Genomic DNA, 27233 nt, shown 5'->3' with positions numbered 1-27233 from the left:
TCAAAAAGTTCTGGAAATGGATGGTGGTGATGGTCGCACAACAATATGAATGTATTTAATGTTACTGAACTGTACACTTACAATTGGTTAAAATGGTAGATTTTATGTTTTGTATATTTTAGACAATAAAAAAAGGAAGCAGCTGGCATGCAGAGAAGCAAAGATGAATGATGGAGTGCAGGATCTGATGGAGTGCAAGATCTGCACTTCCTGGAAGCAGTTGCTGTGGTACAAAGGATTCAAAAGGTTATAAAAGCCAAAAAATCACTCCTTTGCCCTAGCCTCATTCATGTTAGGCTTCTGGTCCTTGCATCCGATGGAGCCATAATACAGAACCTGTCCATTTTCTTTTTCTTTTCTTTTCTTTTCTTTTTTTTTTTTTTTGAGATGCAGTCTCACGCTGTTGCCCAGGCTCGGCCTGCAGTGGGGTGATCTCGGCTCACTGCAACCTCTGCCTCCCAGGTTCAAGTGATTCTTGTCTGCTTCCCGAGTAGCTGGAACTACAGATGAGCACCACCTCACCCAGCTAATTTTTGTATTTTTAGTAGAGACGGGGTTTCTGCATATTGGCCAGGCTGGTTTCAAACTCCTGACCTCAAGTATCTGCCCAAAGTGCTGGCATCATGGCGTGAGCCACCATGCCTGGCCAGAATCTTTCCATTTCACTTCTCGCTCATGTCCTTTCAAACATTCTCTACTCTTGTCAACCTTGATGCTCATACTTCCTCAGACTTGTCCTGTGTTTATACACAGTATGCCTTTCCTCCTTGCTCCCCAAGCTTGGAATGTCCTTTCCCCTTCTTATGAGTTTGTCAACTCATATTCATCATTTGAGATCCAGCTCAAAGGGCTCCTCCTCAGGAAAGTCATCCCTGACCACCCTAAGCAGAGCTCGCCATGCCCTCTGTTGGTCTGTCATTCCTTTTTTGTACATGTCCTCATCACCTGGTATACCAGTGATCTACTGTCTTGTCTGTAACCCCCAGTAGATTATGTTTTTCATCTCCATGACCCTGGCAGCTGGCAAAGAGCCTAGCACAAAGTAAGTATAATAAATCTTTACTGAATGAGTGAATAGATGAGTGAGACTCTTTTTCTTTCTCATGCCATCTCTGAGTCACTACTCAGTTTCTATCAAGAAGAGACACAGAAGGAAACGTGGGAGGAATTGCTTTAGTTCTTTTATTCAAGGGTGATAGTCTCAGGAGAGAAGAAAACCCAATCAAATTGGGGTCATTGCAAAGTCCAGTGGCATTTAAGAGAGATTATTTTCCCCCAAACCACTGATGGTGGCAGCTTTGAGCTGAGGCCAAATTTGTTTGGAAGCCAGAGCCAAGACAAGCAAACATTTGGTGGCATTGAGCCTTCCAGCAAGCTGGGATTCTGACAGTTCTTTCTGTCAGCTGCACAACAGGGAGAAGCATCTAAAAGGCATCTGGGTCTACCTGGAATTGGGGATCCCCATCTCTTTTAGCACAATCTGACCCAAGGAACAAGGCAGTCCTCTCTCCTACCCTCCGTTCCCACCATAAGCATATACCTCCTCTAAAGGGGCTCTGCAATTGATCAGGACATTGGGCACTGAGAACAGAGTCAAAAATGACTATAGGGAACTGTGGCAGAAATGATACTACTGCTTACTGAGTGGCTTATGGTTTCTTCCTGCATTTCCCAGCCTCCCTTGCAGTTAAGATTGGACTCATGTGACAAGTTCTGGCTAATGGTATGTGAATGAAAGTAATGTGTGTCATTTTCAGTCTGTAGTATTTAATTGTTGGTGTGCAATACTCCGGCTCTCTCTCTTTTTTTTTTTTTTTTTTTGAGGTGGAGTCTCACTCTGTCTCACAGGTTGGAGTGTAGTGGTGCAATCTCCACTCACTGCAACCTCTGTCTCCCGGGTTCAAGCAATTGTCCTGCCTTCTCCTCCTGAATAGCTGGGATTACAGGCACCCCTACCACGCCCAACTAATTTTTGTATTTTTAGTAAAGACAGGGTTTCACCAGGTTGGCCAGTCTGGTCTCAAACTCCTGATCTCAGGTGATCTGCCTGCCTCGGCCTCCCAAAGTGCTGGGGTTACAGACGTGAGCCACCATGCCCAGCTTCAAGCTTTCTTTTTGAGGCAATACTGAGGGCTTTGCATTGAGATGGTGGAGCCCAAGAAAGAAGTAGTTTGGATCTCTGAGTTACGCAGAAGGGTTGAGGAGAGCTATCCTGGAGAGTGCCTTAATCCATGGCAGGCTTTGCATGAGTGGAAAAGATATACCATTGTTGTGTTAAGATATTTGTCTAGCCTATTCTGCCAGATAAATATAGACATTAATTGTTTTAGCCATCCAGCATCAAACCGCCTTCCTATTTGAAAATTAAACCCTCCCCTTCCTTTAGGACTCTTTGGTGTTGCCAAATCCAGTGGTCACCTCTCTGTTGTTAACTTTCTGTTTTTTGTTTTGTTTCGTTTTGTTTTTGAGATAGAGTCTTGCTCTGTCACCCAGGCTGGAGTGCAGTGGCGTGATCTCAGCTCACTGCAACCTCTGCCTCCTGGGTTCAAGCGATTCTCCTGCCTCAGCCTCCCAAGTAGCTGGGATTAGAGGCGTGCACCACCATGCCTGGATAATTCTCCTGAGTTTGAGGGCCGGGTGCGGTGGCTCACACCTGTAATTCCAGCACTTTGGGAGGCCGAGATGGGCGGATCACCTGAGGGCAAGAATTTGAGACCAGCCTGGCCAGCATGGTGAAATCTCATCTCTACTAAAAATACAAAAATTAGCCGGGTGTGGTGGTATGTGCCTATAATCCCAGCTACTTGGGAGGCTGAGGCATGAGAGTAGCTTGAGCCCAGAAGACAGAGTTTGAAGTGAGCCGAGATCACACCACTGCACTCCAGCCTGTGTGACAGAGTGAAACTGTCGCCAAAAAAAAGAAGTTTGAGACCAGGCTGGCCATCCTGGTGAAACTCTGTCCTTACTAAAAATACAAAAATTAGCCAGGCATGGTAGGGGGCACCTGTAAGAGATGTGGTTTCACCATGTTGGTCAGGCTGGTCTCGAACCCCTGACCTCGTCGTGATCTGCCCACCTTGGCCTCCCAAAGTGCTGGGATTACAGGCATGAGCCACCAATCCGGGCCCATCTTTCTTGATTTCTCAGCAGCATTTGTCACAATTGACCACTCTCCCTTCTGGGAACATATGTTGGCGTCTATGACATCATGCCTGCTTAGTTTTTCTGTTATGTCACTGGCCCCCGCTCTTTAGTTATCTTTGTTGGCTCCCCTTGTTTTATGTCAAAAGCTTGACGTTCTGGGGACCTGGTTTTAAATATCACAGCTGGTTTCCACCTTTCGAGACAGTGTCTTTTTGTGTTACCCAGGCTGGAGTGCAGTGGCACGATCACGGCTCACTGCAGTCTCGACCTCCCGGGTTCAAGCATTCCTCCCACCTCAGCCTCCCGAGCTACAGGTGCACTCCATCACTCTCATGTAATTTTTGTATTTTTTTGTAGAGATGGGGTTTTGCCATGTTGCCCAAGCTGGTCTCAAACTCCTGGGCTTCAGAGATTCACCTGCCTAGGCCTCCCAAAGTGTTGCAATTAAGGTGTGAGCCACAGCGCCGGGCCCATTTACCATTCCTTATTAATAACAGAGCACCCATCTTTAGCTGGGCACATTGTACCCAGTTAAGAGAATATGTTTCCAAGGCTTCCTTGCAGCTGAATGTATGACCATGTGAGTATGTTTTGGCCAATGAGATGTAATCAAAATTGTGCGGAACTTCCAAGGCAGTCTTCGTAAAAGGAAGAGGATGCATCTTTTTTTTTTTTTAGATTCCCAACTAATCTTTATTACCAACAGCCACGTAATCTAACCCTAAAGACAGTACAATATTCTTTCTACAATACATTGAACACTCACTTCAATTCATTGCATATTTTCTAACTGCACCTCTCTCTCTCTTCTGGAAGAGGGAACATTTCATCAGAAAACAAATGGGGCCTTGTGCCTGTCTGATGGTCTCACACCTGCACAACAGCTCCAAATCCATGGACCAGGCAGGGAGAGACCAACCCCAGGGTTCTCTGCCAACAGAAGTCCTGGAAAGACTCTGCACTCAAGACAAAGCCCTACGCCACCCCAAGGGCGGGGGACTGTTCCAAGTTGGGGGAGAAGCTAAAAGAAATTGAACCTAAACTCTTCATCAGGCAGAGAAGTTTCCAGAGTGGCTTTGGCTCTCCCTAAAAGGTGAGGCCTGCAGACCCTTTGGCTCTTCTTTCTAGTGGCTTCATCTACAGGCTGCACCTGGGCTGAATAAGCAGCAGCTCTGAGAGCCCACAGGGCCTCACGCCATTCGGCTTCCATCTGAGCCCTGTAGTCTCCAAACAAGGAGTGCATCAGTTGCCTCTTCCGGGGCAGGGGAGTTCTTTTGCTGCGCAGGGTTCGGATTGCTTCAATAGCCTGCTCTTTCTGTTTCGGAGTGGGTTTCTGCCTCTTGAGGCCCAGCTCCAGCTGCTCCACACACCAAGCCAATTCCTGGGCCAACTGCTGTGCCTGGGTCTCAGCGCTTAGGGGGAACTTCCTCTGGGGCGGGTTTCTCTGAGGCCATCTCGCCTCCATTTGCCACAGAGGCCCTGTTCCGGGTTTTCTTCTTATTCTTTTGTTTTTTCAACGCTGCGCTGCCTTCATCGCCTAACGGGTGCACTCTGGAGGCGGCGTTACTGCACGTGGGTTGCCCTGGGCAGAGACAGAGGATGCATCTTTCTTCCCTTTTTCCTTCCCACTGTTTGGACTATGGACCATAGTGAGGTGACCTTAAGATTGAAAGCCAAATGCTGAGGATGGATGAACAGCCCTGAACTGCCTACTTTTGGACCCACATTTCATGGAGAGAGAAATTTCTGGCTGGGTGCAGTGGCTCATGCCTGTAATCCTAGCACTCTGAGAGACCAAGGCAGGAGGATCGCATGAGCCCAGGAGTTTGAGACCAGCCTGGGCAACACAGGGGGCCCTCATCTTCATGAAAAAATAAAACTAATAGCCTGGTGACACACCTGTGCTCCCAGCTCCTTGGGAGGCTGGGGTGGGAGGACTGCTTAAGCTTGGGAGGTTGAGGCTGCAGTGAGCTGTGATCACACCACTGCACTCCAACCTGGATTACAGAGCAAAACTGTCTCAGAGAAAAAAAAAAAGATAAATTTCAATCGTAAGCCATTTTTTTCTTTTGTTATCTGCAACTGAATGTAATCCTAACTGATACATTCCTGTTGCTGTTGAAGCTGTTTGCCTGCCTCCCACTAGGAAGCCTAAGGGTCCAGATCCTCCCCCCAGTCAGAGGAGTAGGGAACTAGAAAAAGGCAAAGGCACTGCCAGGCAAGAAAACGCTGGGTCTTCTTTCCACAAGTCTGGTAAGTAAGCAAGACACCAGAATGGAATGGTAGGTGAGCCTAGAAATGGTTTATTATATACAAAGACTTTATTAAATACATAGCACTGAATGCTAGACTAAGAAATTTGGACTTTGTTCTGTAAATCTCTTGCAATAGGAGACTTTGTCTGTTTTATCTAGTAATGCACTTTGTAGAAGCTCAATGAATATATTCTTTATTAATTAATGATGTCTGCTTAATAAACAGAAATGTTGGAAGGCAGACCAGTTGGGAGTCACCATCTGATCCACCCTTGTCTGCTTTTTATAAATAACGTAACTAACCCATCATTTACTGGCAGTGGCAATCAACCTGTGAGGAACGGCGAAACCAAAAAGTCCACCTTGGGGATGATGGGAGTGGGGGTGATGGAATTGGGGGCGGAGGCCAGGGACAGCAGATATGCTAAGCTCGCTCAGAGTCTCCCCAATATGGCGGCCTTGAAACCACCTGACCAGCAGCAGGCGGAGCTCCGCCTCAGCTCTCCCGGCCCCACCCCTCTCGGCCCCGCCCAGCGCACCCCTCGACCGGGGCGCTGGGGTTGTGAGGTGTCTGAGCGAAGCGCCTGCGCAGTGGGCAGCGCAGGGCGCACGGGGCGGAGGCTTTATAACCACTTCTTTGCTACTGCTCGGCTTCTATCTCCGGGAGGGCTGCCGAGGCTGTGGCGGCGGCGGCGGCCGGGCGCCGGCTGAGGGGCACTGAGGCGGGAGCTGTGGCGGCGCTGGGCGCCCCTGGCCCCTTGGCCTCCGCGGGCCATGGGATCCGAGAAGGACTCCGAGTCGCCGCGCTCCACATCCCTACATGCGGCCGCGCCCGACCCCAAGTGCCGCAGCGGCGGCCGGCGCCGGCGCCTCACCTTCCACAGCGTTTTCTCCGCCTCGGCCCGCGGCCGCCGCGCCCGGGCCAAGCCGCAGGCCGAACCGCCGCCCCCGGCCGCGCCGCCGCCACCCGCCCCGGCCCCTGCCGCGGCCCAGGCCTCCCCGCCCGAGGCTCTGCCTGCCGAGCCGGCCGCTGAGGCCGAGGCAGAGGCCGCGGCGGCGGCGGAGCCCGGGTTCGACAATGAGGAGGCGTCGGAGGGCGGCGGCTCGGGCTCGGAGGAGGTGGAGTGCCCGCTGTGCCTGGTGCGGCTGCCGCCCGAGCGAGCTCCGCGCCTCCTCAGCTGTCCGCACCGCTCGTGCCGGGACTGCCTCCGCCACTACCTGCGCCTGGAGATCAGCGAGAGCAGGGTGCCCATCAGCTGCCCCGAGTGCAGCGAGCGACTCAACCCGCACGACATCCGCTTGCTGCTAGCCGACCCGCCGCTCATGCACAAGTACGAGGAGTTCATGCTGCGCCGATACCTGGCCTCGGACCCGGACTGCCGCTGGTGCCCGGCCCCGGACTGCGGGTGAGCGCGGGGGCGTGGCGCGGGGGGCCGCGGGCTGCGGCGGAGGGGCGTGGCTGGGGGCTGCGGGGACCCCGGCACGGGGCTGGCCGCCGGGGGCTATCTTCAGCACTGCGTTTGTGTCCCAAGCAGGGAAGCCAGCAAGGCGGCAGTTGCGGCGGAGTGGTAACCGGTATCTAACCGTCAGGCAAGCCCATACAAGTGGGGTGAAGGCACCTGACACCCCGCCCCTGCCCCAGGGCTCGAGGTGATTGCTAAGCAGTCGGTGACGGGAAGGGAGCCGTACCTCAAGTTAGGAGACAGGGAGAGGCGGGTTTTTTTGTCGAGAATGCCGTCTGTCCAGAGGTGGGGGGAGTATCCTTTTTTTTTTTTTTTTTTTTGAGAGTCGCCCAGGCTGGAGTGCAGTGGCGCGATCTCGGCTCACTGCAACCTCCGCTCCCGGGTTCAAGCGATTCTTCTGCCTCAGCTTCCCGAGTAGCTGGGATTACAGGTGCCAGCCACTATGCCCGGCTAATTTTTGTATTTTTAGTAGCGGCGGGGTTTCACCATGTTAGTCAGGCTAGTCTCGAACTCCAGACCTCAGGTGATTCGCTTGCCTCGGCCTCCCAAAGTGCTGGGATTACAGGCGTGAGCCACCGTTCCTGGCCAAGGCAGGGAGTATCTCTTAATGAAAGCGGGGAAGGGGTATTTGGCAAAGGAAGGAGTGAGAATATTCTGAGGGGGCAGCGTCGGAGGGGTGTGTCTACTTTGCTAGGTGCAGACTTAGCAGCATTGCAGAAGAAGGCGTGTTCTTCCTGACAACCACTGGTGAAAGTTGGGATGGAGGTGACAGGCGAATAGGTTCTAGGGTACTCTGAGCACTGTGTGCTCTGTGCTACGCCATTGGGAGGCACTCTGTCGTTCTTACCCTGCTGCCTTGGGTAGGGGGAGGGATGGACAGACATGTTCTTTGTCCAGAGACTCAATGGGACACTGAGAAGGAGAATGCCCAGAGATTGGTATGGTAGGAGAAATGGTGTTTCCGAACCCCTTTGATCTTGAGTTTTTGATGACAGTCTTTTTAATGCACCATGTATGCTGAATTTTAAAGGGCAGTGAATTAAAGTATGCAATATCTGCAGAGACATAATACACCAGATTTAACTACCTGAAGGATTCAGTACAGACCCTCCTTGCCCCCTCTGCCTTTAGAAGTCTGATTGATTGTTACTCTCAGTACATCCCATGAATGGTGGCACGCAGGAAGAGGGGCCCATTTAAGTAGTTGGGAGTCCAGACAGTCATTATTTGCTCTGTGACCTTGGGCAGATAATTTTATTCTTATGTGTCATGTTTTGGAGACAAAAAGATGTTAGGGACTCCTTGCAGTGTATACATTTAATGCTAGTAAAAAGTTGTGTCATCTTTAGCTTCAAAGGAGTTAAGGACTTTTAATTGTAGCCTATATATCAGGGTTGTTTTGAGATCTCCATGGTACTGCTGGTTGTCTCCTTTCAAAAGGAAGTATCTCGGAGTGTCTAGGAGAGTAAGAAGAGTTAACTTCTGTTTTTAATTCTGACAAACTTGTTTAGAAATGGGTGTGTTATTTAACCTCACTGAGATGGGTTTCTAAATTACTTTGAAGTGTTGTGGTCAAAGGAGTGGTGTTTATGGTGGCTCACTTTCACTTTCAGTTAATAAGTATCAGGAAAGACCTTTTAGGTTCATGGAACTGTTTCTGTTTGGTGCTCTTACTGGTTCTCTGAAGTTAATTTATATGATATTAAAATTTTACAAATACTGTTGATCTATTGTCTTAACCAAACGGATATTAAGAGAGCACGGGCCAGGTGTAGTGGTTCATGCCTGTAGCCCTAGCACTCTGGGAGGCCAAGGCGGGCAGTTTACCTGAGTTCAGGAGTTCGAGATCAGCTTGGCCAAAATCGTGAAATCCCATCTCTACTAAAAATATAAAAACTAGCCAGGCGTGGTGGTGCACACCTGTAGTCCCAGTTACCCAGGAGGCTGAGGCAGGAGAATTGCTTGAATCCGGGAGGCAGAGGTTGCAGTGAGCCGAGATCAGGCCATTGTACTCCAGCCTGGGCGACAGATAGAGATTCTGTCTCAAAAAAAAAAAAAAAGAGAGAGAGAGAGAACACTGCATAGTTAATTTTGGAATAGTACATTAACTCCTTTCTGAGATGGGAGTTTCCTTGAGTTCTAAGAAATGTGGCATCACTGATCATCTTTCTGGAGAAGCTCCCCTTTTGTTTTTTATTTTTCTAAAGTCAGTTTCTGTCCTTGAACATATCAATAAAAATGTACAGAAAATAATTTTCAAGCTTGGTGACAACTCTCAACTATTTGGAAAAGAATGATGATCATATATATATAGTCATATATATAAACTATGGTTTTTTTATATGAATCATCTATGGACTTAAGGTGGAGTTTGGGGAAAGAAAGCTGGCCTCTCAATACCTATGTGCCAGGCATATGTAATTTAATTTGATCCTCACAACTTTGTGAGTTAGGTTTGATATAGTCTTACAAATGAGGAAACTAATTTTTTTTAATTGGGGGGAGGGGGAGGGAGGGAAGGAGGGAGGGGACGCCGAGGAAACTAAAATTTAAAGAAATTGAATGACTTGTTCAGGGTCATATAACTAGTAAGTGGTGGAACCAGGCTTAGAACAGGGGTCTTAATTCCAACCAAGGCCAATATTCTTTCCACTCAGCCTCTGTTTTAAAAAGCTTTGGCGCCAGGCGCGGTGGCTCACGCCTGTAATCCCAGCACTTTGGGAGGCCGAGGCGGGTGGATCACGAGGTCAAGAGATCAAGACCATCCTGGTCAACATGGTGAAACCCCGTCTCTACTAAAAATACAAAAAAATTATCTGTGCATGGTGGCACGTGCCTGTAATCCCAGCTACTCAGGAGGCTGAAGCAGGAGAATTGCCTGAACCCACGAGGCGGAGGTTGCGGTGAGCCGAGATCGCGCCATTGCACTCCAGCCTGGGTAACAAGAGCAAAACTCCGTCTCAAAAAAAAAAAAAAAAAAGCTTTGACTTCTCAACATAGCCCCATTATTGAGGATGCTGCTGCTTGGGCGCCTTTCATTAAGTGTAGCCTGAGGACAACATTGAGAAAGCCAAAGATACTAGAGTCTAGTTAGTTTCCTTTCTGATTCCTGTTGTTAACAGCCTCCTACCTACCTTATTTTTCTTGTCTGAAATAGGCCTAATTCTTTCCTGATTTGAGAGGTTTAATTAATGCTTACACAGTGTTTTGAAATGTTTAGTTGAATGTGGTTACAGGGAGTAACTTTAAAATTTTATCAGTTGCCAGATAGATGTCTGAGTTACCCCTTGGGATGTGGCTAGTGGCTTTGCACTTCTTCTTTTTGAGACAGGGTTTCACTCTGTCACCCAAGCTGGAGTGCAGCAGTGGTGCAATCTGCTCACTGCAGCCTCAACCTCCTGGGCTCAGGCAATCCTCCTGCCTCAGCATCTCAAGTAGCTAGGACCAGAGGTACATGCCACCAAGCCCAGCTAATTGTTATTATTAATATTATTGTTATTATTTGTAGAGACAGGGTCTCCCTATGTTGTCCAGACTGGTCTCGAACTCCTGGGCTCAAGCTGTTTTCCCACCTTGGACTCCGAAAGTGCTGTGATTATTGCTGCCTCTTTTTAATGCCAGGAAAAAAAAATAGCTTCTGTGTTCTTACCGGATATCGTGGTTCCCTTGTTTTGTTTTCAGCAGTGTTGTTTTGTTTTGTTTTAGAGATGAGTCTCGCTCTGTGCCCAGGCTAGAATGCAGTGGCATGATAGTAGTTTACTACAACCTCGAACTCCTGGGCTAAAGCAGTACTCCTATCTCAGCCTCCTGAGTAACTGGGATTATAGGCGTTAGCGACTGTACCCAGCTCTTTTGTTTTATTTTTTAAACAAACTGTTCTATTCTTCTGGGGCTGGTAAAGGTCATGGATAAACACTAGAAGTCCAAGTCCCAGTTATGTCCTATTCCCATACCTGACCATCTTTACTGTGCTGCCCACAGATAAAGTTCTTGCCAGCCACATTTATCAAGTCTTCCCTCTGCCTTGTTTGTATGTGCATTTGGTAGGGTGAGGGGGGCATCTGAGCAATCTTACAGGTTCTGATCATTAGTTTTACTGTAATTACTCATAGTAACAAGAACACCATACATTCAGAGATTCATGATTTGTTTACAGAATATTTTTAAGATAGAGCAAAGGGTTTTGGATTTTTCTTTTCTTACACTCAAATATGATTTTGTTTTATTCATAAATAAGGGAACCAATTTTAGTGGGAAAACATTCACATGATTTAATACACTAAGAATAATATTGCCTAGTGTAATCTTAAAACAAGCTGTATTTCAAAATACAAATAACTGATTTTTTTATAGTTCTTTTTAGTCTTCAGACTATAATCTCATTCAGACATAATTTCATTTTAGTCTCATCTAGGTAGATACTGAAAAATACATTTTATAAAGGAGAAACCAATTCAGAGAGGTGTAAATATAGGGTCTAGTGTTTCATAGCTAATAACTGGTACAGTTGATCTTTTACTGTTAGAGTCTCTGTCCAAGCATGTCTTTTCAGAAACCTCCAAATCATGTAACTGTAATGTTTTCCTCTCAAGTGCCCTGTTGCCAATCTTGCCAATCTTTAAACCCTTTCAGAATCTCTAGGAGACTGAGGGGTGGGCAAAGTAGGCAACAGAAAATTTCCTGGTGTACAGGGGCAGATCTTCTGTACAGATGAATAAGAAGAGGTAAGGCTGTCTTGACCTAAATTCTTTGTGCAGGTCCACCTCTTCAGCCTCTCATTGCTGCCCCTGTCCCCTGTAGAATCCTTCCTCCCACTTGATCCCAGGAGATAGTATCAGCTATTGGCCTTCCCAGACAACTAGACTGGACCATCCCATAAACAGGAAGCTTCTGTTCATCCCTAGCACATTTATGAGGGAAGAGCAAGCTCTTTGAGCAAGACAAATTTCAGTCAGTGAAGGAGGATTTTTCCCTTCTGAAGCTTCCCTGGACCTTTTCTTTTGATTTGGCTCCATGCCTCCTGTTCCACAACTTTTCCCTGCATTTCTGCAATCCATACCACCTCCTCCTCTTGTGCGTGTACACCATCCTCCAGCCCAATATGTCTTTCTCAGATTTGCCAAAGTACTTGTACTAAAGGAGAACATCTGTATCACTCCCCTGCTTAAAACTGTTCATTGACTACCTAACTTATGACTTCTCATTATATCTTTGAGAACTTATTTGATCTATTCGTATCATTTAAGTTCCTTTATAGTCTCCAACCATCTTTTGATTTTATTTTCTATATTTCACTTACATCACTATTTCCTAAGGTATGTCATGGGCATTGCTTGAAATAAAAATGTTTTGTGAGGAAGTAAGTCTGGAAAATATTGGGTTAAACAAAATAAAACAAGTTTATGAGTTTCTTAGAGTCTTTAAATATGCTAATATGCTTATATGTAGTATAAATCTTCAATATAATATAATTTCTCCAACTTAGATCACCAGGAAACATGTTTTTGTTTTTTTCTGTAGCATTTTTAAGGCTTAACTCAAACTTTCCCTAAACTCCTTTAATAGTTATCATGTTGGCCTGCCTTTGGTTAGTGTCCTTATTTAACAATAAACTTTATGCTCTGAATAGATTGAGATCTCACACCTCTAGACTAGGATATCTATATTCCAACATTTCTACAACTCTGTGTACAAAGTCTTTCAATTAGGTCCTAGAAGAGTGTGGTACATAGGTGATTTTTGATGAGAAAGATAAGAAAAATGAGCAGCATAGTTCTCAGAGGAGGAAAAGAGGTGAGAGGGGTAAGCAAGAATAGAATAGACAGGTGATCATTCCGTTCAACAGACACTTTTTTTTTCTGTCGCCCAGGCTGGAGTGCAGTGGCGTGATCTCAGCTCACTGCAACCTCCGCCTCTCGGGTTCAAGTGATTCTCCTGCCTCAGCCTCCCGAGTAGCTGGGATTATAGGCACGTGCCACAATGCCTAGCTAATTTTTGTATTTTCAGTAGAGACAGGGTTTCACCATGTTGGCCAGGCTGGTCTTGAACTCCTGACTTCAAGTGATCTGCCTGCCTCAGCCTCCCAAAGTGTTGGGATTACAGGCGTGAGCCACCACACCCGGCCTTAACGGATACTTTTGGAATGATATAATGTTGAACTCTGGGTGAGTACTGGGTATTACAAAAAAAAATTAGACATGGTCTTCTTGTTAGGAAGTTTTACCTGGTAGAGGAGACAGATGATTGATACATACATATCACATGACACAAAAATGTCATGTGATGAATACTAAAGAAAATATAAGTGCTCTTAGATGAACAATAGATTTTGCATGATGGTTTCAAGAAAGATTTCACAGAGGAGCAGGTATGGTGGTGTGCACCTGTGGTTCCAGCTACTCAGGAGGCTGAGGTGGGAGGATTAGTTGAGCCCAGAAGTTCGAGACCAGCCTGGGTAACATAGCAAGACCCCATCCCTGGGAAGTGACTGGAAATCAACCTGAAAAGGTGGACTGGATTCAGGTTGATAGGCCTGTGTAAGCCATGCAAATAAGTTTTGGATTGAAGCACTTTTTCTCTTTTTTTTCTTTGAAGCATTTTAAGCAAAAGAGTAACCTCATGATAGATAACCTTATAGAATGGAATTTGGGTGGAGTGGAGAATAGGGAGACAAGATAAGGAGGCTCTTGGAGTTGTCTAGCCTAGAGGTGGGTCTTAAATAGGGCAGGAAAAATGAAGATGGTAAGCTTGGCCCATGTCTACCACCCTGATGCCTACTAGGTGTCTATTTGGAAATGGGTAACCTAGTTATGTTACATGACTTGGGGCTGGAAAGTACAGATATAATATAGGAACACATTTCTTTAACCACCAGAGTCTGTTGGAGCATAATCAAATTTATACTAATGGAAATCTTTTTTTCCAGGGCTGAAGCTAGGTAATGCTTTGGTTCAGCTTGTCATTCTATGATGTTTCTGAAGATTTAGGAAATTAATAAAATGAGTACAAGTTATATGAACTTAAGCAGCAGGTGGTCTGTATTCTCTTTCTTTTTTATTACTTTTTAACTTTTTGAGATAGGATCTAACTCTGTAACTCTGTTGCCTGTGCTGGAGTGCAGTGGTGCAATTTCAGCTCACTGCAACCTTGACCTCCCAGGCTCAGGTGATCCTCCCACCTTAGCCTCCTAACTGGGACTACAGGCATGTGCCACCACATGCCAATGCACCCCACCATACTTAGCTAATTTTTTGTTGTTGTTGTTATTTGAAGACACAGTCTCACTCTGTCGCCCAGGCTGGAGTGCAGTGGTGCAATCTTGGACCACAGCAACCTCTGCCTCCTGGATTCAAATGATTCTCCTGCCTCAGCCTCCTGAATAGCTGGGAGTAGCTGAGACTACAAACATGTGCCACCATGCCTGGCTAATTTTTTTGTATTTTTAGTAGAGACAGGGTTTTGTCATGTTGACCAGGCTGTTCTAGAACTCCTGACCTAAGGCGATCTACACACCTTGGCCTCCCAAAGTGCTGGGATTACAGGCATGAGACACCGTGCCTGGCCTAATTTTTATATATTTCATAGAGATAGGATTTCACTATGTTGCCCTGGCTGGTCTTGAACTCCTGGTTTCAAGTGATCCTCCCGGCTTTGCCTCACAAAGTGCTGGGATTATAGGTGTGAGCCACTGCACCCAGCTGTGTCTGTATTCTTCACAGCATGTAATTTTCTACACCTTTCTTTTACCTTCTAATTAGCAAGCCTGAATGCTTAGTTAAGCTAAAAGATCAGAGTAGGAGAGATGCATCAGCGTGGGACATGGAAGAGAAGGAACAAGGTGGACAGGGCAATTGGTTCTTAAGAAGATGAGGTTGTTTTTCTCTTTTCTTTTCTTTTCTTTTTTGAGACAAGGTCTGTCTCTATCACCCAGGCTGGAGTGTACTGGCACAATCTCGGCTCACTGCAACCTCCACCTCCTGGACTGAAGCCATCCTCCCGCCTCAGCCTCCTGAGTAGTTGGGACTACATGCATGCACCACCATGCCTGGCTAATTTTTGTATTTTTTTGTAGAGATGGGGTTCTGCCATGTTGCCCAGACTGATCTCTAACTCCTGAGCTCAAGTAATCTACCCACCTCAGCCTCCCAAAGTGCTAGAATTACAGGTGTGATCCACTGTGCCCAGGCGAGGTTTTTTCCAACTATTGGGGAAGAAGATTACCCCATTCAGAACTTAGGGGGTTACTGCTAAAATGGCTTTATATGAAATTTTAGGATTAGGTTACAGTACCTGGCATATAATAAGCCAATAGATAAATAGATACATGCAAAGATTGCTTTAGAGCAGAGTAATGGCCTAGGAGAAGACCTAGAATGCCCTGGGGAAAGTCAGACAACCAAAACAAGAGAGGGTCTCTGTCATTCATGCAACACAGGTATTTTGAGCATGAACCAGTATACTAGACTGAGATTAAAAAGTAGATGATATGGCCGGGCACAGTGGCTCACGCCTATAATACCAACACTTTGGAAGGCCAAGGCGGGTGGATCACTAGGTCAGGAGCTCAAGACCAGCCTGGCCAAGATGGTGAAACCCCATCTCTACTAAAAAACAAAAATTAAAAAAATTAGCCAGGCGTGGTGGTGGGCGCCTGATCCTAGCTACTCAGGAGGCTGAGGCAGAGGGTTGCTTGAACCCGGGAGGCAGAGGTTGCAGTGAGCTGAGATCATGCCACTGCATTTCAGCCTGGGTGACAGTACGAGACTCTGTCTCAAAAAAAAAAAGTGGGTGCTACGTCTCCTTAAGTCCAGTGTGGTTTGGGAGGCAAGCATATAAACAGTTACAATATAATGTGATAAGTGTTATACAATAATTGTGCATACCCACAACGTAGGCAACCAGCTGCCTAGAGAGGTTAAGTATATTTCGCAGAGAAGATGACACTTGAGTTGGTTCTTAAATGGGTACTTGTCAGGGCAAGAAGTAAGGACAAGACATTTCTAGGTAGAAGGAATAGCATATGTAAAATCCAGGAAGTAGGACAGACTGTGCGATATTTTTACACCGTACATCTTTCAGGACAAGATCTCACATACAGTTTTAGAACATGTTTAGCTATATTTTATTGTGGCAAGTACCTATACCTCCATTTGGTGGAATAGAAGCTAAGGTTTGGATGTATATATATTTTTTGAGACAGAGTTTGTCTCTTGTTGTCCAGGTTGGAGTGCCATGGCACAATCTTGGCTCACTGCAGCCTCTGCCTCCCCAGTTCAAGCAGTTCTTCTGCCTCAGCCTCCCGAGTAGCTGGGATTACAGGCATGCGCCACCACACCTGGCTAATTTTTGTATTTTTAGTAGAGGCAGGATTTCACAGTGTCGGCCATGCTGGTCTTGAACTCCTGACCTCAGGTGATCCACCTGTCTCAACCTCCCAAAGTGCTGGGATTACAGGCATGTGCCACCATGCCCAGCCAGTTTGGAAATTTTAATAGCTCTGTGTCATGCAGCATGAGTCAGAGGCAAGAGCTCATCAGACCAGTTACCCAAAAACAGGAATGCCTAATCTTATGCTCTAAGTAGTTCTGTGTCATAGTAATAGATTGCCGTGGATTCATGAGTATTTGAGGGGATTGTTTTACTTCCTTGGGCACCAGATTACACACTCAAAATTGACATTGTCAATCCTATCAAATACTCTTCTTTTTTAAAGAAATTAAAAATGGGCCAGCAGCATGGTGGCTCACACTTGTAATCCCAGCACTTTGGGAGGCGGAGGCAGGTGAATCACTTGAGGCCAGGAGTTCAAGACCAGCCTGGCCAACATGGTGAAACCCCATCTCTACTAACAATACGGAAAAATTAGCTGGCCGTGGTGGCAGGTGCCTGTAAGCCCAGTACTTAAGAGGCTGAGGCAGGAGAATCACCTAAACCTGGGAGGCAGAGGTTGCAGTGAGCCGAGATCGTGCCATTGCACTCCAGCCTGGGCAACAAGAGCAAAACTCCATTTCAAAAAAAAGAAGTAGGGTCTGGGGGGAATGTTAATAAACGTTTACTTTTGCCATTTGAGGTAGGAATGGATGATGAAGTGTTCAGGGCTCCCTATTGGCTGTCCACTTAATTTGTGTCTTTAGAAGTTAACTTAGTACTTCTCTGAGACCATCCAGTAACTTTCCAATTTAATGCAAAATAAGAAGTAAGTTAGTTTCTTGAGGAGACTCGTTGTTTATCTTTAGTAGTTATTTTCCAGCTAGGTGGGGTAAATTTGCTCAGAACTCCTACAGGATATGAATCATTTACATTCATAGGTTGACCTATTCTCACTTTGTTATTTCTGAGAAGAGTTTTTAATACAGCTGTATTATATAACATAGGGGATATGTTGTCATTTATATTTTCAGCATCAGTCTCAGATCAATTTGCAGAATCTATGGTAAACGTTACAACTTGAGTTGCCGTGATTAACATTGAATGTACCTTCAAATAAACAAGCAAACTGTAGAATAAATCCCAGAAATGTTATTAGCGTTTTGCACAAGTTATTTGAGATCTTTGAATATTGGGTGAGAGTGTGGAATAGAGGACAGAATGCAGATGGCAACACAGAAACCTGCAGTTACTGATCTTTTTAAAAACTGTGTGATAGACCAAGCTTGGTGGCTCACGCCTGTAATCCCAATGCTTTGGGAGGCCAAGGTGAGAGGGTTGCTTGAAGACAGGAGTTCCAGACCTGCCTGGGCAACAAAGCAAGACTGACCCCATCTCTACAAAAAAAACAAAAATGAAAAAGTTAGCTGGGCATGGTGATATGCACTGCTACCTGGGAGAGTGAGGTGGGATCATTTAAGTCCAGGAGTTTCAGGTTGCAGCAGTGAGCTATCATCACACCACTGTCCACAAGCTGGGAGACAGAGTAAGACCTTGTCTCCTTAAAAAAAAAAAAAAAATTGTGTGATGAAACTTTCATAACTTCCCATTTGTTTCCATTTATTTATTTATTTTCAGACAGGATCTTGCTATGTCACCCAGGCTAGAGTGCAGTGGTACAAACATGGCTCACTGGAGCCTCAACCTCCCGGCCTCAAGTAATCCTTCCATCTCAGTCTCCCAAGTAGCTGTGACTGCAGGCATGTGCTGCCACCATTTTTTTTTTTTTTTTTTTTTTTTTGGCAGAGTTTTGCTCTTGTTGCTCAGGCTGGAGTGCAGTAGCACCATCTCCGCTCACTGCAGCCTCCACCTCCCGGGTTCAAATGATTCTCCTGCCTCAGCTTCCTGAGTAGCTGGGACTACAGGGTTGCACCAATATGTCCAGCTAATTTTTGTGTTTTTAGTAGAGACAGGGTTTCACTATGTTGGCCAAGCTGGTCTCAAACTCCTGACCTTGTGATCCACCCGCCTCAGCCTCCCCAAAGTGCTGGAATTACAGGCATGAACCACTGTACCTGGCCTTTTTTTTTTTTTTTTTTTTTTTTAGTGAAAAGGTCTCGTTCCTATGTTGCCCAGGCTGGCCTCAAAATCTGGCCTGAAGCAATCTTCATGCCTCAGTGTCCCAAAGCGCTGAGATTACGAGCATGAGCCACCTCACCTGGCTAAAATTTTATTTTATACAAGTGTTATATTGTCTTGTTAGAGTAATCTGACCATTTAATTGACATATTTGGAATTAATCAGAAAGGCTAATAGTTAATCCAATAAATCTATTGGATTGTTTGTGTGAGACTAATTCTTGGTAAATGAACATGAACTACAAGAAATGGTTGACATTAGTGCTGATAAAGTCTGAATCTTTACATAAAGAATATGTGTCACTGCTGAGCGCAGTGGCCTGTAATCCCAGCACTTTGGGAAGCTAAAGCAGGCGAATCACCAAAGGTCAGGAGTTCGAGACCAGCCTTGCCAACATGATGGCGCCCCATCTCTACTAAAAATACAAAAAAAATTAGCCAGGCATGATGGCAGGCACCTGTAGTCCCAGCTACTCTGGAGGCTGAGGCAGGAGAATCACAAACCCGGGAGGCAGAGATTGCAGTGAGCCAAGATCACACCACTACACTCCATCATGGGTGACAGAGCGAGACTTCCTCTCAAAAAGAAAAAAAATGTGTGTCAGAAGAGAGAAAGGGAGGTATGGACTTAATGCTATTAATTTATAAAATAGAGGCATGGTATTCTTGTATTCTGGAGCCTATCAAGACATTTCAAAGTATAGATTTAAATTGGAAAAGTATGGAAAGATAAGATGAACTTTCAAGAGGAGATGCTGATCATAAGTCCATTTAGGGTTATTGTCTCTGTGACTATGGTCAGACCAGCTTTGCTGTGGAACTTAAGAATGAAAAAGTAGCATGGTGGCTCATGCCTGTAATTCCAGCACTTTGGGAGGCCGAGGCAGGCTGATTGCTTGAGCCCGGGAGCTTGAGACCAGCCTGGGCAAAATGGCAAAACCCCATCTCTACACAAATTACAAAAATTAGCCAAGTGTGGTAGTGCACACCTGTAGTCCCAGCTACTCTGGAGGCTTAGGCAAGAAGATTGCTTGAGCCTGGGATGCGGAAGTTGCAGTGAGCCAAAATTGTACCACTTCATTCCAGCCTGGGTAACAGAGTGAAACCCCATCTCAAAAAAGAAAAAAGAAACTTGAAACTTGCTTTAGTTTTTGTGATAGCTCTTTATTTCACTAATGTTCTGTTCCTTCATATAAACAAATACTGATCTCTCTAAATATAGCAAACTATCAAAATAGTTTTGCACCCTGTTACTTATGAAACTTGCTATGACAAACTACTCCTAAAGCAGCTTCAGCTATGACTGAATAAATGCTAGAAATCCAGGATAAATATGATACTCCACTTCCATTTTTTTCTTCTTCTTCCACCTCCATGTTTTAAAGGAAATAAATGATTTGTGGTTTTGGAATCTCAAGAAACTTATAGCCGGGCATGGTGGCTTGTGCCTGTAATCCCAACACTTTGGGAGACCGAGGCGGGTGGATCACCTGATGTCAGGAGTTTGAGACCAGCCTGGCCAACATGACAAAACCTGTCTCTACTAAAAATATAAAAAACATTAGCAGGACGTGGAGGCTTGCACCTGTAATTCCAGCTACTAGGGAGCCTGAGGCAGGAGAATCTCTTAAACCCGGGAGGTGGAGGTTGCAGTGACCCGAGATTGCGCCATTGCACTCCAGCCTGGGCGACAGAGCAAGACTCTGTCTCAAAAAAAGAAAAAAAAGGAAATTTACTTTCTTACATGGGATATATTTTACAGTTGGTCAAATGTGCTTATGTGTATGTGTGTGTATTCTTTTCTCTGTATCATATGTGATAGTGGGGTAGTGCCAAACAGCGTTAACAGTGATGAATACTGTCTCTTTTGGTTAGATCGTTCTTATCTTACTGGTGTCTCTTCCTGTTTCCTTACCTAGTTATGCTGTTATTGCCTATGGCTGTGCCAGCTGCCCAAAGCTAACTTGTGAGAGGGAAGGCTGCCAGACCGAGTTCTGCTACCACTGCAAGCAGATATGGCATCCAAATCAAACATGCGATATGGCCCGTCAACAGAGGGCCCAGACTTTACGAGTTCGGACCAAACACACTTCAGGTCTCAGTTATGGGCAAGAATCTGGACCAGGTATAAGTTGGCATTATCTAATTGTCTCTTTATTTGGTATTTCATGATGTGAGCCCAAAGCTGAAAGAGATTATCTTATTGTATAACCCAAGTACTCTAAAGGATCAGAGAGCAGAAAATATCATTTGGTAATACTTTCAATATTATAATAGACATAGAGCTTCTCTCTCTGGCAATTATAGGTTATCCAACTTGTATAAAATTGAAATACAACAAAATTGAATTGTGTAGTTACTACTTTCTTAGTAATATGTCTCAGATTGGAGAGCAATTAGTTCGTTTTGTTTTGCCAAGGACTTTTTCAAAACTTTCATTGTGAACAGAAAGACATTTAATTAGTATTAAACCTATACTGTTTGCCGTCAAGCTGTAAGCGCATCACTGCCTTTGGAAGTAGAGTACAGATGGAATAAAAGGAAACAATATTAGTATAGATTAATGATTAACTTTAAAAAGAGGAATGTCACACATTCGGCTCCAACCTTGACAAGTCAGAGTAAACCTATTTTAAAATGTCAGTGGATTTATTACTTTGTACTTTATTTTACTGATGTCATTTGGGAGAGGCTGGTAGGAAAGATTTTGCCATTTACTTTTTCCTGACACAGCATAATTTCCTAAATTGTCATTTTATTAGGATAGTTCATAGCTTGCTGTGAAAATTATCAAGTATATGCTACATAGCATACCCAATTGTTTTTAGGTTTTGAATTTGAAAGTATTATGGGAAGGGATTTTGGGCTATGTTAACAGCAAATCACTATGATACGTGTTGAATCTGAAAAATAAATTTCCCAAACTTAAGTTTTTCAAAATGTAAAGCTGGTTGTGCCCGGTGGCTCACGCCTATAATCCCAGCACTTTGGGAGGCCGAGACAGGTGGATCACAAGGTCAGGAGATCGAGACCATCCTGGCTAACACAGTGAAAGGGGGTCTCTACTAAAAATACAAAAAATTAGCCAGGCGTGGTGGCAGGTGCCTGTAGTCCCAGCTACTCAGGAGGCTGAGGCAGGAAAATCTCTTGAATCCAGGACGGGGAGGTTGCAGTGAGCCAAGATTGCGCCACTGCACTCCAGCCTGGTGACAGAGCAAGACTCAGTCTCAAAAAAAAAAAAAAAAAAAGTAAAGCTAATTCTAGGCTGCAGGCTATTCTTTCTGTAGGATTCTTCTTTTAAAATCTGCCAGCCTATTAACTAGTAGAAATTTATTTTTCTTGGAAACATCTTTCTCCCTAAGGAAGTCTCTTTGCTAGAGTGTGGTTTAAGTGCTGTATAAGATGCCAGTTGTTGGGATAGGCAGCTCAATATGAGACAGGATTCATTTTATGGAAATTCCTGAGGTCTAGACATAGCCAGTTTTCCAGTAAAGTGGGTTGTACAGTTTGGAGTGTTCAGTGAAGAGTTCTTGACTGCTGCCTCATTTCTTACATATACTCCTTGGAATAATTAAATCAAACTGGGTTTAACTGGGGATGTTTTTCTACCCATTCTTCCTCCCCGGCTCATAGCAGATGACATCAAGCCATGCCCACGATGCAGTGCTTACATTATCAAGATGAATGATGGAAGCTGTAATCACATGACTTGTGCAGTGTGTGGCTGCGAATTCTGCTGGCTTTGTATGAAAGAGATCTCAGACTTGCATTACCTCAGGTAAGATGGGAATCGCATCTCTTGCTTTAGTAGTCTTATTCTCTTACTGATTTAGGGAACGGATGTCAAAGAGACACAGCCATTCTCTCATTACAGATTAAGGAAGCTGTGAAAAGTTCCTCTGATAGGCTTCTCTTATGTTTACACCAGCTACTATTCTAGATCTTTCTACCTTTCTTTGCTTTTTTTGTTGTTGTTAGATGGAGAATCCCTCTGGTTAGCCAGGCTGGAGTGCAGTGGCGTGATCTTGGCTCACTGCAACCTCTGCCTCCTAGGTTCAAGCAATTCTCCTGCCCCAGTCTCCCAGATAGCTGGGATTACAAGCGCCCACCACCATGCCTGGCTAATTTTTGTATTTATTTATTTATTTATTTATTTTGAGATGGAGTTTCGCTCTTGTTACCCAGGCTGGAGTGCAATGGCACGATCTCGGCTCACCACAACCTCCGCCTCCTGGGTTCAGGCAATTATCCTGCCTCAGCCTCCTGAGTAGCTGGGATTACAGGCACGCACCACCATGCCCAGCTAATTTTTTGTATTTTTAGTAGAGACGGGGTTTCACCATGTTGACCAGAATGGTCTCGATCTCTTGACCTCGTGATCCACCCGCCTCGGCCTCCCAAAGTACTCGGATTACAGGCATGAGCCACCGTGCCTGGCCCTTAATTTTTATATTTTTAGTAGAGATGGGGTTTCGTGTTGGTCAGGCTGGTCTTGAACTCCTGACCTCAGGTGATCCACCTGCCTCAGCCTCCCAAAGTGCTGGGATTATAAGCATGAGTCACCATGCTCAGCCTCTTTCTTTGCTTTTATACATGCCATATTCCAGGTAGTCTGGACTTGCTCTTCCCTTTTTGCTGTCTTGCCTCTATACTTGTTCATGTTCTTTCCTTTGCCTAGAATACTTTCTGCCCACCTTCCAGTATCCTCCTTTTAAAAACTCAGCTTGTTCAGTTCTTATCCTTTAAGAACCACTTAAATGCCATTTCATCCATAATGCCTCTCCTTTTTCTCCCTCATTCTTGACTTTCTTTTATCTTTTGTCATAAGTATCATCAGTACTTTATGTGTGATACCCTGCTTTTTGCCAGCTAAAACTCACTCTCTTTTTCCCTGACTAAAAGCTGTTCAGGCTTTATGTTAGCCTTTTTTGAGCTGAACAGACTCCATCTTGGCTTCTTCATTTTAGTAACCTTCTCCCCATTAAGTATGTAACTGTAGTATAAAACAAGGTCAGACTGACTCTGGGCACCCAGAAATGCCTTTGTTGATAAGAGGCCGAGTAAAGTGGTATCAACAGAGCCTGGAAATGCAGCTGCAGTGAGTGCCTAGAGCCTGCCTTATCTATAAGTTTATGTCTTTGATGACAGCTGTACTCCTCACACCTGGCACTGTTTTATTTCTTATGTATCAGTTTTTCTTTTTAACTTTTTGCTTGCTCTGCCTTTGTGAAAACTTTGGTTCAGCTAGGTCCCCCACTTCCTCTTAAAACTAGTGTATAAAAGACCACCTAACTTTTTCTTCGGGGCGAGAGAATTTTGGGCGTTAGCCACTCTTAGTCACCGGCTTAATAAAGGACTCACAATTCATTCTCAGAGTGTGGCGCACTCCTTGACTCGCTGGGGTACAACATGTGCTTCACGTACATGTCTTATCTTACTAAACTGTAAGTATCTTGAGGCTAGAGTTGTGACCTTTTTATAGTTTTTTACATTTAGTGAGTTTCCAAGGAATTCATTGAGTGATTTTTTTTTTTTTAAGACAAGAGTTTTGATCTGTCGCCCAGTGGCTCGATCTCAGCTCACTGCAACCGTCACCTCCTGGGTTCAAGTGATTCTCCTGCCTCAGCCTCCCAAGTAGCTGGGATTACAGGTGCCTGCTACCACACTGGCTAATTTTTGTATTTTTATATTTTTAGTAGAGACAGGGTTTCACCATGTTGGCCAGGCTGGTCTCGAACTCCTAACCTCAGGTGATCCACCCACCTCAGCCTCCCGAAGTGCTGGGATTACAAGCATGAGCCACTGTGCCCAGCCTCATTGAGTGAATATTAAAATATTGTTCGGGAGAAGTTCGTATTTACAAGCAGAATGTTAATATTTACAAACAAACGTTCATTGTGAAAATGAAACAACACCTTCATTTCCAATTTGTCAGACATTTGAGTACTTAGATGTACTAGTCATTGGGGACATAGAGGTGAATAAGATATGATCCCTATTTTCTTTTTCCTTTTTTTTTTTTTGAGACGGAGTCTCACTTTGTTGTCAGGCTGGAGTGCAGTGGCATGATCTCGGTTCACTGCAACCTCCGCCACCCAGGTCCAAGCGATTCTCTTACCTCAGCCTCCTGAGTAGCTGGGACTGCTTGCAGCCTACCATGCCCAGCTAATTTTTATATTTTTAGAGATGGGGTTTCACATGTTGGCCAAGATGGTCTCCCTCTCTTGACCCTGTGATCCGCCCACCTCAGTCTCCCAAAGTGCTGAGATTACAGGCATGAGCCACCACATCTGGCCATGATCCCTATTTTCTTTTTTTTTTTTGAGACGGAGTTTCACTCTTATTACCCAGGCAATGGCGCGGTCTTGGCTCACCACAACCTCTGCCTCCTGGGTTCAAGCAATTCTCCTGCCTCAGCCTCCCAAGTAGCTGGGACTACAGGCATGTGCCACCATGCCCAGCTAATTTTTGTATTTTTAGTAGAGACGGGGTTTCACCATGTTGACCAGGATGGTCTCGCTCTCTTGACCTCATGATCCACCCGCCTCGGCCTCACAAAGTGCTGGGATTACAGGCGTGAGCCACCGTGCCTGGCCCATGATCCCTATTTTCAAAATTGCTTATCCCATCTAGTAGAGAAGATAGCATAAAGAGAATGGGCAAAATGGTTGGGCACAGGACTGAATGTAAAGTAGCCAAACTCAGAATGCCAAGCTGATACAAAGGGTATGATGAGATATTTTTATATCCTCTCCCAGAAACATGGTTTGCAGTATCTATTAGGTGTGGTAGGACATATGCTAAGAAAACTACACAAATCAGAGCATTCATTAGCTGCATGGTGCAGTGTGTCTCTGGATGGGGTGGCAAGTGCATGAGACTATGCAGAATCCCTAAGTATTGTCACTCATGGAAGCTAGATCAGTTTTGGTAGGTTGGGGAAGACAGAATTCAGCAGAGAAGAATAGAAAAGGAGTTTCAAGTCTGGAAGGCTGTCTTTATAACAACAACCAAAAAAGTTAAAGAGTGCAGAGCTCTAATAGTTTGGCCTTGTCCTTTGTTCTCCCTTGTGTAATATATTCATTTCTTGTAACCTATTCTGTTAATCACTCTTAATGAAAAGAAGGCTGTTGCTGTTATCAAGCCCTCTGATAACAATAGCTGAATTTGTAATGTCGACATTAACCTCAGTCTGTTTCCCCTGCAGCCCCTCTGGCTGTACATTCTGGGGCAAGAAGCCATGGAGCCGTAAGAAGAAAATTCTTTGGCAACTGGGCACGTTGATTGGTGCCCCAGTGGGGATTTCTCTCATTGCTGGCATTGCCATTCCTGCCATGGTCATCGGCATTCCTGTTTATGTTGGAAGGAAGGTAAGAAAGACATGCTGGTTTCTGTGCTTGTTTCAACTTTAGGTTTGTTGGTAAAGGTTTGAGGGAAATAGGAAGGAGCTACATTTCAGAGCTGCCTGAAAACCAACTGGTTCTTAGATAAAAATAACCTTAATTTCTTAAATGGATTTTCATAAACCCCCATGAGATCTGAAAATTCTTATTAACATCCTGGGCCTGGCTTGTCTCGGTGACTTAAAGGTAGAATGCTGGGCTGGGCATGGTGGCTCGCATCTGTAATATGTGGCCTAGCACTTTGGGAGGCCAAGGCGGGTAGATCAGTTGAACCTAGGAGTTTGAGACCACCCTGGGCAACAAGGCAAAACCCGTCTCTACCAAAAAAATAGAAAAATTAGCTGGATATGGTAGCGTGTGCCTGTGGTCCCAGCTACTAGGGAGGCTGAAGTGAGAGGATTGCTTGAACCCAAGGCGACAGAGGTTGCAGTGAGCCAAGATCGCACCACTGCACTTCAACCTGCATGACAGACTCCAAAAAAAAAAAAAAAAAAGAAGAAGGTAAAATGCTTATTTCATTCCCCTGAGTTATTTTGTCTCTTTTTGGATTAACTTTGTCTGTATTAGTTTATATCTTCCAGATCTGAGTTAGGTTGTGAAGGTTGCCTATTTGGGGTGGAGGATATGTTTTAATATAGGTAACTTACAAGTGAATATTCACCTGTCCTTTTTTCCTCTGGCAAAAGATTGATGTCCTAACCTGTTAACCTGGATTTTCTTTTTTTATTCTTAGATTCATAGCAGGTATGAGGGAAGGAAAACCTCCAAACACAAGAGAAATTTGGCTATCACAGGAGGAGTGACTCTGTCGGTCATTGCATCCCCAGTTATTGCTGCAGTTAGTGTTGGTAAGCTTAGTCAGGACCACACCTCTTCTCTCTCAGCTTTCTGATGATAGCAGTTTAGCCAGATGGCCAGATGTTTCTCAAAGACTCCTGCATTTTATGCCAATCTACCTTGATAGTTAACTCCGTTAGGCACCATGATTATGATTATTTTTTAGTTTTTCAGCCACACCAAATTATATTAGAGTGTGTGATCTTTTGTTCTTAAGTTAGTGCCTAGAACTCCATTTGGCACATATAAAAGGCTGAATTAAAGAAACTTATTTTAAGCCCTAGTTTTCACCTTTTGTCTTCCTTCTCCTCTACTTGCCATGAAATTCACAAAACAGAATTACTTTTGTTTTGGTTTGTTTAATGCCTCACATTATTTTGGGAGGCATAAGAGTTTGTTTTAGAATAATAATAGTGTAACTAACACTTAATGTGGCTCTTCATGTGCCAGGAGTGGTTCTGAGACTTTTGCATATATTTAATCCTCACAATCCTCACAAAAGGAAGCACAATTTTCATAGAAAGGTGCAGTAATTTTCCCAAGGTCACTTAGCTGGGACATGAATCAAGGCAATCTGCCTTCCTATCCTGTGCTCTTAACAGCTAAGCCATTCTACTTCACACAGCA

At 44.9% G+C, this 27233-nt stretch overlaps 1 protein-coding gene and 1 pseudogene across 3 annotated transcripts in view; one reads left to right on the top strand and one right to left on the bottom strand.

Annotated features, from left to right (window-relative positions):
- Positions 1 to 4076: 4076 nt before the first annotated feature.
- On the bottom strand, positions 4077 to 6175 carry LOC105709344 (UPF0488 protein C8orf33-like; annotated as a pseudogene).
- Positions 6056 to 27233, top strand: part of RNF19B (ring finger protein 19B) — a 28593-nt gene continuing 7415 nt past the window's right edge. For 2 of the 3 annotated variants that reach the window (XM_064363650.1, XM_064363651.1), the window contains exons 1-5: positions 6056 to 6805; positions 20286 to 20491; positions 22003 to 22144; positions 25574 to 25736; positions 26503 to 26617. In XM_064363650.1, coding sequence (XP_064219720.1) covers positions 6174 to 6805; positions 20286 to 20491; positions 22003 to 22144; positions 25574 to 25736; positions 26503 to 26617 — 1258 coding nt within the window. In that variant the 5' untranslated portion in view covers positions 6056 to 6173. Of the gene's footprint in view, positions 6806 to 20285; positions 20492 to 21999; positions 22145 to 25573; positions 25737 to 26502; positions 26618 to 27233 lie in introns of all 3 variants that reach the window. The other variant, XM_021677148.2, reaches the window with a different exon arrangement.

Source organism: Aotus nancymaae, unplaced genomic scaffold (assembly GCF_030222135.1).
Source record: "Aotus nancymaae isolate 86718 unplaced genomic scaffold, 86718_ANA_hifiasm-v0.15.2.pri h1tg000053l, whole genome shotgun sequence".
In the NCBI taxonomy this organism is placed as follows: domain Eukaryota; kingdom Metazoa; phylum Chordata; class Mammalia; order Primates; family Aotidae; genus Aotus; species Aotus nancymaae.
The sequence above is the reverse complement of the archived record's forward strand: the minus strand, read 5'-3'. Positions and strand labels throughout refer to the sequence as shown.